This window comes from Callithrix jacchus, chromosome 5, assembly GCF_049354715.1.
Source record: "Callithrix jacchus isolate 240 chromosome 5, calJac240_pri, whole genome shotgun sequence".
NCBI lineage: Eukaryota > Metazoa > Chordata > Mammalia > Primates > Cebidae > Callithrix > Callithrix jacchus.
Genome location: NC_133506.1, coordinates 66892073 through 66906714, shown reverse-complemented (window position 1 = coordinate 66906714; position 14642 = coordinate 66892073). Strand labels below are relative to the sequence as shown.

Below are 14642 nucleotides of genomic sequence, written 5' to 3'. Positions count from 1 at the left end.
TTGGAAGACAAGACATGTAATCAATTGACTTAGTGTTCTTCACAACCAGATTACAGGCAATTTTTTCTCCCAAATACACGTTTGGGAAGCAAACAAATTATTTATGGAAGAAAAAAGGAGGAATGTTTTGCATTCACGGAGACATAATACTGTTTGGACTAGAGATTTTATTTTAGAAGTATAAAGGATAGAGGCGCAATGATATCTGGCATTTTTAATTTAGGTTTGTTTTATTTAAGTTTAATGTTAATCCATGCTGTGTTTCAGTAAGAACAATACAGATTCTGTATCTGTGGCTCCAGTCAGATATCCAGTAGTACAAATTAGCTTCAAGTTACACATACTGAACAAAAGAGGCTGAGCGAGCGGAGGAGAGGAGGACTGAGGGAGGGGAGGGGGGAGGAGGAGAAACAAAGAATTGAACAGGCATGCAGGCTTTTCCACACCACCTCCAACGCTAACCTGCTTCAGTGGGAGAGTCAAGTAGGCAAGAATGAGCAGCCACGGATTGTTGAACTGTTACCAGCACCATGCTTTTCAGCAACATTTCAGCAGAGCTTCAAACACTTTTTACAGTAAAACCATTACAACAAACTCCCTCCCCAAACAACCTGAACCATATCAAGCTAACACCCAATTACTTTCAAACACTGGTATAAAATACAGTTGAAACAATTAGAAAAATGAAAAGTGATCCCACCTCTGCCTCTACATTGTGATTAACCTCTCTTAGATGCCTGCACCAGCTACAAGTCTAACGGCTTTCACATGTAATTTCCATTTCTAATGGTGATCTTGCCATATCTGGCACGGAGACAGTATGGTCATGCTGAAAAGCCTCTATGCAGTCCTGTTAGTGTCTTAAAGAACCTAAAAGCTGGGACCAGCAAAATCCACAGAAATTCACTCTTGCCTTTTAGAACTTTTGAAAACTTTAAAAAAAAAAAAAAAAAAAAAAACCAGGGCAGGAACCTAAATTCTGAGACCAAATGTAAAGTCAGATTTGGTGGTTCTCAGTGACAGTGGGGAGTTTCCAAGGGGTGGGGAGGGGAGGTGTAGGGTTGTCAGAGATGGTTTCTCTTGTTGGCTTTTATGTCTCACTGATTTTCGTCTTCCGCATCCTGCAGCGCTTCTTTATTCTGCTCTTCACCTGTTTAAAAAAAAAGAAGACAGTTAATTATTTCATACTGACTACATGAAGCTTTGGTAGGCACAAACAAAGGTGTCATTCCAAGCATAAAACTCCTTGTATTTGTTACAACTGTATTAAACACAGACAGGCAAAGGACCATCATCCCTGACACCTGACATGCCTAAACCAAGAAGGGATCGTGGTCCTGAAAATATAGGTCAATAAAAGGCAAAAAACTGATGTGCAGTTAGACTCAATGCCTTTATGCTAAGTGAGCCCTTCAAGTACATAGCCAAGAAAACCATCTTACTAAAATGATGTTCAAGCTTCCACATACATCTTGCCTCACCTCTTCAAGAATCAAGAGTATTTTGCAAACTTCTTTCAAAATCTTATTTACCCACAAGCTAATTATCAGAAATGCTTCAACATGGTTAACTGGGCAATAAAATGTTCCCAAGAAGTTCTACAGTATTTTATTGTGGGATGCTCGGCTGTTGTGAATGAATATTTCACCTTTTGTATCTTAGCCAGATACACCAAACTGTAATCAGATTTTCCTTCAGGGAAACACAGCATGCTCAAAGTAAACCAGACCACTGAGGTTATTAAAGAACAGCATTTGGACACTTCGCTCATGCTTTTTTCCCTTTCAACAGGATGATTACCCTGGGGAGTTTCATCTGCATTACAACATGCAACAGGAAGCCAGACTATTCACTGGAAGGTCATCTACCTATTAGTAAGCATTAAACAAGTCAGCCAAAATAAAGAAGCATGCAGACTTTTCCCTTAAAAATAATGTAACGGGTAAGTTATATTCTCTGGTACTTTAAACAAACCACCTATAATTCCTACATAGTTAACCAGTTTGAATCAAAATAAATAAAAAATCAATAAACCTAACAATCTTAAGCGCTCAGATGACCATCCATTCCTAATGCTGTTAAATTATTTCATTAGGATGGACGAGTATCCCCAGACTAGCTGCCTACAAACAGGAGGCATTTTTACACTGAGGACAGCTTTAACCAGCCTAAAACATTTATCCAAAAATGATAAATGTTGTTACAGCATGAAGGTTTCAGTAAAGGTAGTTTTTTTCTGTGATGGAAATGTTTGACACTGACATTTCACATGTAATTTCCATTTCTAATGGTGATCTTGCCACATCTGGCACGGAGACAGTACGGTCATGCTGAAAAAGCCTCTATGCAGTCCTGTTAAGTGTCTTAAAGAGCCTAAAAGCTGGGACCAGCAAAATCCACAGAAATTCACTCTTGCCTTTTAGAACTTTTGAAAACTGTTAAAAAAAAAAAAAAAAAAAAAAAAAAAACCCTGAGAGCCTGAGCAACACAGTGAAGCTCTGTCTCTATAAAAAATAAAAGGCCGGGCCAGGCACGGTGGCTCATGCTGTATGTAATTCCAGCACTTTGGAAGGCCAAGGCGGGCAGATCAAAAAGTCAGGAGATAAGACCATCCTGGCTAACACAGTGAAACCCCATCTCCACCTCAAAAAAAAAAAAAAGGCCAGGCATGGTGGCTCACGCCTATAATTCCAGCACTTTGGGAGGCCAAGGAAGGTGGATCACGAGGTCAAGAGATCGAGACCATCCTGGTCAACACAGTGAAACCCCGTCTCAACTAAAAACAGTAAAACATTAGGGCATGGTGGTGCACACCTATAGTCCCAGCTACTCGAGAGGCTGAGGCAGAAGAATTGCTTGAACCTGAGAGGTGGAGGTTGCGGTGAGCCGAGATCACACCTTTGCACTCCAGCCTGGGTAACAAGAGTGAAACTCCATCACACACACACACACACACACACACACACACACACAAATTAGCCACGATGGCATATCCCTGTAGTCCCAGCTACTCGAGAGGCTGAGGCAGGAGAATTGCTTGAACCCAGGAGGCAGAGGTTGTGCTACTAGACTCCAGTCTGGGTGACAGTGAGACTCCATCTCAAAAAGTAAATAAATAATAAATACATAAATAAAAATAAAAGTAAAAAAACTATATAGGCTGAACATGGGGTCACATGTCTACAGTCCCAGCTACTTGGGGGGCTAAGGTGGAGTTCTAGTTGCAGTGAGCTTTGAATGCTACTGCACTCCAGGCTGGGCGACACAGCAAGACCGTCTTTTTTTTTTTTAATTTTAAGACCATCTTTAAAAAACTGGCCAGGTGCGTTGGCTCACACCTGTAATCCCACCACTTTGGAGGCCGAAACATGCAGATTACCTGAGGTCAGGAGTTCCAACCCAGCCTGACCCAACATGGAGAAACCCCATCTCTACTAAAAATACAAAATTATCCAGGCATGGTGGAGTATGCCTGTAATCCTACCTACTCAGGAGGCTGAGGCAGGAGAACCGCTTGAACCCAGGAGGCGGAGGCTGTGGTAACCCAAGATTGCACCATTGCACTGCAATCTGGGCAACAAGCTCAAAACTTTGTCTCAAAAAAATTTTTTATATTTTTAATTTAAAAACTACTTAAGATACATAAAGATCTTAGTAATACAGGAAATAATATGCAAAGGCAAAAACAAAAAACATGGCTTACGGATGAAAGAACTGACAGGCATCCAACTGTTCTTTAAATGACAATAACGTATTCAAACTTAGGAAACATGATAGGAACATTCACTCTCATTAACAGCAAACCACTGCCAAAATATACTTAAAACACTAGAACACAACTCACTAGTAAGCAACCATGCGATTTGTAAAAGTTCCACATAACTTTGGCATAAAAATATCTTTGCCATATACATCATCACACCCAACCACAAGTAGGCAGGAGGAGCAGTCCATAAAAGGCGCCCTGGAAGGTGGTCAGGCAGTTTGTGAGCAACAGGATGGAAAGACGCAAGCATGATTAGTGAAGAACCAAACCGAAAGCAGAATTCACTGAGCCATGATCATGACTTACAAAGTGGAGCGTTTAGGAAGGGGAGAGTTGGGTTTTCCATTAGGAATCTATATTGCAAGGAAAAAGGAAGGGAGAGCAATCATATGAAGGCAACATTACAAGAAAAGTAAACCAACAGAGCAGGACAAAGGAAAGAGTCAATGATAAAGGAGCCAGACTTGGGACTTTTTACTTCCTATAAACTTCACTCTAAAAAACAATGTCTATTCCTCCTCCCTTTTACTCTGAGGAGGATGTAAGAATATCCTCTTGAAAGGTACAGATAGGGAAAAAAAAGAGTTCCTTGGATGGTGGTGCACGCCTCTAATTCCAGCTACTTAGAAGGCTGAGGCAGGAGAATCGCTTGAACCCGGGAGGCAGAGGTTACAGTGAGCCAAGATTGCACCACTGCACTCCACCCTGGGCAACAAAAGCAAGACTGTCTCAAAGAAAAAAACCAAAGCCCGGCCAGGCCTGGTGGCATGTGCCTGCAGACCAAGCTACTCAGAAGGCTGGGGCAGGAGAATCATTTTAAACTGGGGGATGAAGGGTTGTGGAAGGGTGCACACAGTAGCGGCAGCATAGGGTGCAGTGAGCCAAGATCGCATCACTGCACCCCAGCCTGGGCAGTAAGAGCGAGATGCAGTCTCAGAAACAAACAAAAAATGTAATGCTATTATTTTTTGACAAATCCAGCCTCTCAAACAGATGAACAATTTCTCTGTACTCACATCTGTTAGTGTATTTGGAGTTTGTTAGTTGTATCAGAATGTCAATAGACTACCTAAATTTTTCATTGTTGAACCATTTCATGACTTGAAACATTACATCAATAAAAATATTTCATTTAATAAATATTAAATGAAAATGAGTCTGCTTAGCCAAACTTTTATCAGCTGTTTGATTTACAGACTAAACAAGGAACTGAATACAAATGAATTCTGTAGATTTAAAGAAACTGCCAAGGCCAGGCATGGTGGCTCGCACCTGTAATCCCAGCACTCTGGGAGGCCAAGGTGGGTGAATCACAAGGTCAGGAGTTTGAGACCAGCCTGGCCAACATGGTGAATACCCCATTCTCTTCTAAAAATACAACAAAATTAGCTGGGTGTGGTGGCAGGCACCTGCAATCCCAGCTACTCAGGAGGCTGAGGCGGGAGAATCGCTTGAACCCAAAAGGCAGAGGTTGCAGTAAGCCAAGATAGTGCCACTGCACTCCAGTCCAGGTGACAGTGCGAGACTCCATCTCAAAAAAGAAAAGAAATTGTAAAGGTATTACCCTATTTTAAGATGATCCATTTCCTAAAACTGTACTTCCAAGAATAAGGGTTATCTTTAGTTCTGTATGTGGACAGACAAGTAGTCTACTTTGATTAATCACCTACTGGTTAGCAGTGATGATGAGCTACAGAAGCACTACTTACCATAAACCATTTCATTTTGTAATCTAATTTGGTTATCAGTTGACATCCAATGTTTTTATTAAATTAAAAAAAAAAAATGCCAGGTCACCTTTATTACCCTTACCCCTACTCTCAAAAACATGTCCCTGAGGTGACAGGGACATGATTTCCTGAGGTCAATCCTGCTTCCCAAATTCTCCACACGCTTTCCTTCCAGGCTCTCAAACAGGCAGAGAGATACTAGTCTCTGAGTGGGGGTGACTGTTAGGAGTCCAGAGCTGTTTGGCCATTCTCCTTCATAGCTGTTGTTAAAAACAGATTTATTTTTCTGGTAAGACATGGCATCTTGCTCAGTCATCCAAGATGGAGTGCAGCAGCACCATCAAGGTTCATTGCAGCTTCAAGATCCCTGAATCTCAGCTGTCGGAGTAGCATTCGTTGCCACACCTGGCTATTTTTGTTCTTTTGAGACAAAGTCTTGCTCTGCCCCCCCACAGTGCAGTGGTGCAATCTCAGCTCACTGCAACCTCCGCCTCCCAGATTCAAGCAATTCTCGTCTCAGCCTCCCAAGTAGCTGGAATTACATGCGCATGCCACTGTGCCTGGCCTTTTTTTTCTTTTTTTTTTTAAAAACAGGGTCTTACTATGTTGCCCTGTTTCAAGGCTAGTCTTGAACTCCTACGCTCAAGTAATCCTCCTACTTTGGCCTCCCAAAGTGCTGGGATTACAGGCATGAGCCACTGCAACCGGCCTAGAACAGAATTTTAAAGCTAGAACCCATTGTTCAGAGTTGGTGAATTGGTTTTGAGTCCCAAGGGCTGGTACGGCTGGTAGCAGGTGCCTGAAATGCCATGTTGAGAAGTGTTCTGTGGCTCCCTCTGACATTGCTGGAAGTGTTTGAGCAGGTCCTACATATCACATATCTCACGCCAATCCTCATCTAATCAAATCCTAAGCATGTCATACAGCCAATGAGCGTTAAAAGCGGAGTCACCTAATTCTCACTTAATATCATAACCCAAAACTTACAAATCTGATCTGCTCCTTTCAAAGAAACATACACGTCCACTTTCAGAGGCATTTTCAGAAAGTGTAACACTTCCAAAGACAATGCAGTAAGTGGTTTCACCAACAGAACTACAGCTAGCGTCAAGCATGCAATGTATGTTTCAGCCTAAGAAACCTTCTTTTTTGAGATACAGTCTCGCTTTGTCACCAGGCACCAGGCTGGAGTACAGTGGTATCTCAGCTCACTGCAACCTCCACCTGCCAAGTTCAAGCAAATCTCATGCTTCACCCTCGAGTAGCTGGGACTGCAGGTGCGGCGCCACCACACCAAGCTAATTTTTGTATTTTTCGTAGAAACAGGGTTTCATCGTGTTGTCCAGGATGGTCTCAATCTACAGACCTCATGATCCACCCGCCTTGGCTTCCCAGAGTGCTGGGATTATAGGCATGAGCCACTGCACCCGGTTGTAAAAAACATTCTTAAAGGAATGGCAGCTAAAACGGACAATAAACTTTGTTTCTAACCCCCTACCCACCACCAAAAGCAAATCTAAAAATATCTTATAATGCTCATATCACACTCATTTGTCCTCTTCTCCACCCCTGCTTAACAATCTACCAGGGATAAAAATGATTCTTTAGAGACACAGCAAAATTTCCTTTAAAATCAACAAATGTAACAATGTTTAAACACCCACATACTCAACATCACGATTAAGTTTAGTAAACTACTCTAGTTAAAGTGTTTGCAATGAAAACTTTTATTTTATTGAGAGACAGAGTCTCATTCTGCTGCCCAGGCTGGAATGCAGTGCCGTGATCTCAGCTCACTGCAACCTCCACCTCTGGGGTTCAAGTGATTCTCCTGTCTCAGCCTCCCAAGTAGCTGGGATTAAAGCTAATTTTTTTTATTTTTAATAGAGACAGGGTTTCATCATGTTGGCCAGGCTGGTCTTGAACTACTGACCTTGTGATTCGCCTGTCTTGGCCTCCCAAGTGCTGGGATTACAGGCGTGAGCCACCATGCCCGGCCTGAAAATCTCTAAAAATAGAAATAGCTGGGCACTCCAGATCAGCCTGGCCAATAAGGTGAAACCCTGTCTCTACAAAAAAACAAATACAAAATTTAGCTGGATGTGCTGGCACATGCCTGTAATCCCAGCTACTCGGGAGGCTGAGGCAGAACAATCACTTGAACCTGGGAGGTAGAGGTTGCAGTGAGCAGAGGTAGCACCATTGCACTCTATCTCAATAAATAAATATATAGATAGATAGATAGATAGATAGATATAGACAGACAGACAGATAGATAGATAGATAGATAGATATCTGTATCAGGGACTGCACCAGGCTTTTTTTTTTCCCCGAGACAGAGCCTCGCTCTGTTGCCCAGTCTGGAGCGCAGTGGTGCAATCTCAGCTCACTACAAACTCCACCCTCCCGGGTTCAAGCGAGTCTCCTGCCTCAGTTTCCCAAGTGGCTGAGACTACAGGACCTGCCACCATGCCCGGCCAATTTTTGTATTTGCAGTAGAGACGGGGTTTCACCATACTTGAAACAGTGTAAAGGATGAGGTAAAAGTTTCCAGAAATGGAGCACAGTACTTTAGTACCATTTCCTACAGAGGCACTAGTTAAAATCTCAGTTTAGAAGGCAGACAGTGAGTCTAAATTGTAGTTTGATGTCAAGACATCCCAAGGAATTTAAAACCACAGCCTGAAACTCAAAGAGATGTCTGTTTTCCTTGAGGTTGTTTCCTTACCGTCACCCTGCATGTCTGAAGTCCATAGTGTCAGATTATCACGTAACAACTGCATGATAAGTGTAGAGTCCTTATAGCTTTCTTCGCTCAGCGTATCCAGTTCTGCAATTGCATCATCAAAAGCTGCTTTTGCCAACCTAGAGTATTTAAATAAATGTATTATAAAAATTAAGTCCCAAATCAAAATTAGAAATGACAGACAACAATCTTTTTTACAGTTATTCCAGTGTGTAAGTGACAGTGATATAAAAAAAAGCAAACACAATAATAAAAATTAACTTAAAGATATGTGGGGCTGGGCACGGTGGCTCACGCCTGTAATCCCAGCACTTTGGGAGGCCAAGGTGGGCGATCACGAGGTCAAGAGATCGAGACCATCCTGGCCATGGTGAAACACCGTCTCTACTAAAAATACAAAAATTAGCCGGGCGTGGTGGCACGCGCCTGTGGTCCCAGCTACTCAGGAGGCTGAGGTGGGAGAATTACTTGAACCCAGGCAAAGGTTGCAGTGAGCTGAGATTGCGCCACTGCACTCCGGCCTGGCGACAGAGTAAGACTCCATCTCAAAAAAAAAAAAAAAAAAAAAAAAAAGGTATGTGGAGCACTACTTCTTCTTCCTATGCTTTAAGCCTGCTACTGATATGCTATAATAAATATATCGACTAATAAAATATAGTGAACAAATTCCATCCTAAATCATCACCAAAAAAAATCTCCAAGTTCCAGTCAACAGAAAAAAAGACTGAAAACTAATATACAAAAATAAAAACAATTACAATTCCTCTCCTCATTTTAACATTTTCTATCTACCAACAACAAAACTATCCCACATCAGAATACTTCTCCTGACAACTATGCTAGTAGGTTGAGAGGTCTGTTTCAATACTATCCAAAGTAGTTTCAGTAAGAGCCAGAAGTACTCAGCCGAGTCTATAAAGGCAGGGCCCAGAAACAATAGGAAAGCCCAAACAGCTACCCTGAACATTCATGCTGAGAGCTTTTGCTCTTCCCCACAACTTACCTGCAGGCACGGTCAGGGGAATTAAGAATTTCGTAGTAGAATACAGAAAAATTGAGAGCAAGACCTAAGCGAATAGGATGCGTTGGTGGAAGTTCTGTCATTGCGATATCACTGGCAGCTTTATAGGCCACAAGGCTGTTCTCTGCAGCCTCCTTTCTGTCATTCCCTGTGGCAAACTCTGCCAGATACCTGTGGTAGTCCCCTTTCCTAAAACAGAACCAAAATTAAAAAAAAAAAAAAATTAAACCAGGTAACAATGATTTTTAAAGGAAAATAAAACTGTTCTAAATTATATGAAATTATGTGACAAAAATATATGTAACAACTAGCAGGTGTACTTCAGTAATTTTAAACACTCTCAGGAATAACTTTGTTTTGTTTTTTACCTTAGACATTTCACATTACTAAATATAAGCAAAAAAATCTCAAGAAGATTAACTGAGGCACCTCTAAAAAAAAAAAAAAATCAACAAAATTAACCCGATAGACTAGAATTAAGCAAGTTGTACCAAGGAATGGCATGACAGTATATTAATCAGAAAGTAAAATTTCTAAATGAAACACTAAGCACTGTGAAATGTATGCTGTTTAGAGGAAGAGAATGAGATGTCTCACAAAAGCAAAAGCGAATACATTTTAATAGCCTGACCATCTTTTTATTCCAACATTAGGTATCTTTCTAACATTAAGCAATTAATCTTAACAAAAAGTTGAAAACCTACATAGAAAAAAGTTATAATTAAAGACCAATTTCAATCTTACATTTTCCCTTCTAGTATAAAACCTACATTTTATAATAGAAAACCTTGGACTCGCCAGTGTTAGCTGCTGGAATGAGGTGTTTGTCCAGTACATCCAGAATGTCACAGCAGATTAACTTTAGCTCAGTCTCAACCTGAAAAAACAAAAGAAAATTTTTTTTAATCAGATTGTTTAAGTCTAGAAATTCAACAAATTATTACAAACATTCTATCTATCTCTGGTTTTCAGGAAAAGAGCTTAGTATTAAAAAGAATTAGCTTTCCTCTTCAAACTCCCTTTTCCCTCTTGACACAGAAGCAGAGAAAAGCTGCCTGTAAGTTATTCAAAGTATCTTTTCCTTTCTGCATGCTATTAATTATTGCACACACACACACACGGCACACACATTGCACATATGCCAGCCCCCACACCCCCTTCACAGTCCAGCTATAGAATTACCAGTGACCAAAGCTGAACACTGATGCTTCTTTCACAAGGTAGCAACGTAAGACACTGCTCCAAGATCAACTTAAAATAATTTAATGAACAAACCTAGGATTTGAACCCAGGCAGGTTGCAAGAAGCAGAATTAAAATTTAAATGCAGGCAGTTTGGATTTCAACAGTCACACTCCTAACAACATTCCACAGGCAATTCCTTTAATGGCAGAGATCCATAACTAGTTAAGACACCAAAAACCTATCTACTTAAGTAACTATTGCCACCCATCTCTATCCACTGATGCTGCTGAAAGCATACACCACCTCTATGCGTACACATCCAGCTTGCTTTCTACTTTCTGTTAACACATGGTACTACTGCTTAGCCTTTCATGAAGTTCCTCTTATGCCCCTGGAATCACCTTTCCACTGTAAAACATTCTGACTTTTTCTTGTATAATCGCATCCTTATCCCAAGCAAAACAACTATTTTCTGAATAAACCACCTCCCTGATGCTGATGGCTTGGTTCCAATAGAGACTGTTATAGAAGGAAGATTTTCCTTTTTTTCCCCCGCCCAGAGATGAAGTTTCACTCTTGTTGCCCAGAGTAAAGTACAATGGCGTGATCTTGGCTCACTGCAACCTCCACCTCCCAGGTTCAAGCAATTCTCCTGCCTCAGCCTCCTGAGCAGCTGGGATTACAGGCATGCGCCAACCACGCCAGGCCAATTCTGTATTTTTAGTAGAGATGGGCTTTCTCCATGTTGTTGAGGCTGGTTTCCAACTCCTGACCTCAGGTGATCCACCTGCCTCAGCCTCCCAAGGTGCTAAGATTACAGGTGTGAGCCACCACGCCCGGCAAGGACAAGGAAGATTTCTAAGTTCTCCTAAGCTCCTCACATATTAAATGACTGCTTTCCTATTACTCTTAAACCCTTTCTCCTCAACAAGCTAATTGTATGTTCCATTTCTCAGTTTCTGTCATCACTAGATCTCTACGCCCTTCTCCCACATTCGCTGAGTCTCTACAGCCAACCTATGCAATACCTGAGATCATACCAAGGTGTGGTGTGGCCGTGTTCCATGCAACAGACTCCAAGACTCGTACTTGTCCATACCCTGACCGTGCTGCTCCACACTACAAGTCTGAATTGAAAACACTCCACTCTTGGCCCATGCTTCCTGTTCAATTTCCTTCCTTCTTATTTCTGTTCAGGGACTCATCAAGAAATCTGATTTTTTTTTTTAAACGTTTTCCTTCTTTTTAAGTGCACGTATCTCATCTAAGACATCAGACTCTTGAACTTTCCATGTCTTCTCTCACTTCCCGCTTCCTCTCCTAGCTAGCCCAAATCCCACAACACAGCTCGTGGGCTTCTTTCTTCAGCACTTTCAACTTTCTCATTTCCTCATTCCTCTGGGACATGAAACTTGTCTACTGACCATCCAAATTCTTTGACCCACATATTTCAGGGTAGTGGTTAACACATCAATACCAGCTTACAACTTTATTTTTAAAGATAAGGCCTCACTTTTTTGCCCACTACTGGGCTGAAGCAAGCCTCTTGCCACTGTCTCCGCAAGTACTGGGGTTACAGCCATGAGCCACTATGCCCAGGCCTAGCTCACAACTTTATATGTGACCTCAGTTATGTTAAACACTAAAAACCCTTGTTTGTGCATTCATGGGTTGGGATAATACTTCCACTCCCTTTCCAGTGCCATTTTAAAGATTTCAAATACTACCTAGCACAAATATAAATAATAAAAATAGTTCAGTGCCCGGTAGAGCTGGTGAGTCACTAAGTGTGGTTCCCCCACCTTTCCTACTCCAAGCCACGCTCACTTTCAACCTGCCCTGTAATTCCCGCCCTACTCTCTTTTATGTGCTTAGGTGCCTGTCTCTTCCACCACAATCAGTTTCAAAAAGCAGCGCTCCCAGCAGTTTGGGCAGAATCACTCTTTGCTATGGGGACTGTGCTGTGCATAGCAGCATGGTAAGCAGCAACCCAGTCTCCACCCCACCAGATGCAGGAGCACCCTCCATGCAGTGACAATCTCCCTAGACACTGTCAAACATCCTCTGAAGGACAAAATCACCTCTAATTGAAAACCGTTGCATTAGAGTAATGGCTATTAAACTTTTTTTGAACAAGACCTACACGTGTATATACACACACACACACACGATGTGTAAAATAACTTCATTAAATAATTATTCTTACAGTGTCCCACTCTGATATGTTCTATTCTGTTTAAAAAAACAAACAACAACAAAAAACAATGACCAAGCCAGACGCAGTGGTTCATGCCTCTCATTCCAGCACTTTGGGAGGCCTAGGCAGGTGGATCACCTGAGGTGGTCAGGAGTTCAATGCCAGCCTGGCCAACCAACATGGTGAAACCCTGCCTCTTCTAAAAATATGGAAATTATCCAGGACTGGTGGCAGGCACCTGTAATCCCAGGTACTCAGGAGGCTGAGGTAGGAGAATCATTTGAACCCATGAGATGAAGGCTGCGGTGAGCAGAGATCACACCACTGCCTTCCAGCCTGTACAACAAGAATGAAAGTCCCTTTCAAAAAAAAAAAAAGGCGAGGCGCGGTGGCTCACATCTGTAATCCCAGTACTTTGGGAAGCCAAGGCAGGTGGATCACGAAGTCAAGAGATCGAGACCATCCTGGTCAACATGGTAAAACCCCGTATCAACTAAAAGTACAAAAAAATTAGCTGGCCATGGTGGCGCGTGCCTGTAATCCCAGCTACTCAGGAGGCTGAGGCAGGAGAACTGCCTGAACCCAGGAGGTAGAGGTTGCGGTGAGCCGAGATCCTGCCATTGCACTCCAGCCTACACTCCAGCCTAGGTAACAAGAGCAAAACTCAGTCTCAAAAAAAAAAAAAAAAAACCACCTCAGCCTCCATGAGAATAGTAATTATGTATTTCATCTTTGTATCCAAACTAAACTACATAAACAAATTGTGTGGCACACAAGAGAAACACAAATACTGAAGTTACAATGAAGCATCATTTCTGGTAGTAAATGAAGACTTTCAGTTGCCAGAACAAAAATTACATCTGTTGTCTGGTTGCACAGTGCTCAAAACTGAACAACAACCCTCTGAAGCTTCCAGAAGAAAAAGTTGTTCACCTCTGCCCTGCAATATTCTGTAGCCAAATCCATATAAGACAAAAATCCACTAAGATATAAAATGTCTACTACAATGTAATTGTGTGCCCAAGGCCGTGACCTAAAATGCTGATAACCACAGCCAAGTAAATGACAGGTCCAAGCCCGAGACCTCAGCCAGACACTGAAAAGAAACAAGTCCCCTTTCCTTGGAGACATTTTCTAAAACTATAGGAATTAAGAGCAAAAATTAGGCCGGGCGCGGTGGCTCACGCCTGTAATCCCAGCACTTTGGGAGGCCGAGGCGGGTGAATCATGAGGTCAAGAGATCGAGACCATCCTGGTAAACATGGTAAAACCCGTCTCTACTAAAAATACAAAAAATTAGCTGGGCACGGTGGCGCGTGCCTGTAATCCCAGCTACTCAGGAGGCTGAGGAAGTAGAATTGCCTGAACCCAGGAGGCGGAGGTTGCGGTGAGCCGAGATTGCGCCATTGCACTCCAGCCTGGGTAACAAGAGCGAAACTCCGTCTCAAAGAAAAAAAAAAAAAAAAGCAAAAATTAGGACATATTCACAATAACCACCACTCCCTTCCTCAAAATAATTTGTTGTATAGACGTTGAAGATTAAAAACTACAAGACTGGATATAGAAACTGAGTCTTTCAATAAAAACAGGAATGAGGCCGGGAGCGGTGGCTCACGCCTGTAATCCCAGCACTCTGGGAGGTCGAGGCAGGTAGATCACCTGAGGTCAGGAGTTCGAGACCAGCCTGACCAACGGTAAAACCCATCTCTACTAGAAACAAACGAACAAAAAAAAGTAGCTGGGCATGGTGGTGCATGCCTGCAGCCACAGGTACTCCAGAGGCTGAGGCAGGAGAATCACCTCAACCCTGGAGGCAGAGGTTGCAGTGAGCTGAGACTGCGCCATTGTACTCCAGCTGGGGCAACAAGGGTGACACTGTCTCAAAAAAAAAAAAGAGGAATGGGATAAATTAACCCAACACTCATCATTTCACTTGAAAATACAATAGTTCCCCCTTATCCGAGATGGATCCATTCTGAGACCCACCCGTGGATGTAC

General features: G+C 42.2%; 1 protein-coding gene across 4 annotated transcripts in view; it reads right to left on the bottom strand.

Moving 5' to 3' along the window:
• Positions 1-211: 211 nt before the first annotated feature.
• YWHAE (tyrosine 3-monooxygenase/tryptophan 5-monooxygenase activation protein epsilon) overlaps positions 212-14642 on the bottom strand; it is a 51947-nt gene continuing 37516 nt past the window's right edge. For 2 of the 4 annotated variants that reach the window (XM_078372495.1, XM_008996385.5), the window contains 5 exons: positions 10034-10140; positions 9246-9452; positions 8225-8361; positions 4073-4119; positions 212-1150 (listed from right to left, as the gene is read on the bottom strand). In XM_078372495.1, the coding sequence (XP_078228621.1) occupies positions 4112-4119; positions 8225-8361; positions 9246-9452; positions 10034-10140 (459 nt within the window). In that variant the 3' untranslated portion in view covers positions 212-1150; positions 4073-4111. The remainder of the gene's footprint in view (positions 1151-4072; positions 4120-8224; positions 8362-9245; positions 9453-10033; positions 10141-14642) is intronic. The other 2 variants (XM_008996386.3, XM_002747823.7) reach the window with 1 other exon arrangement.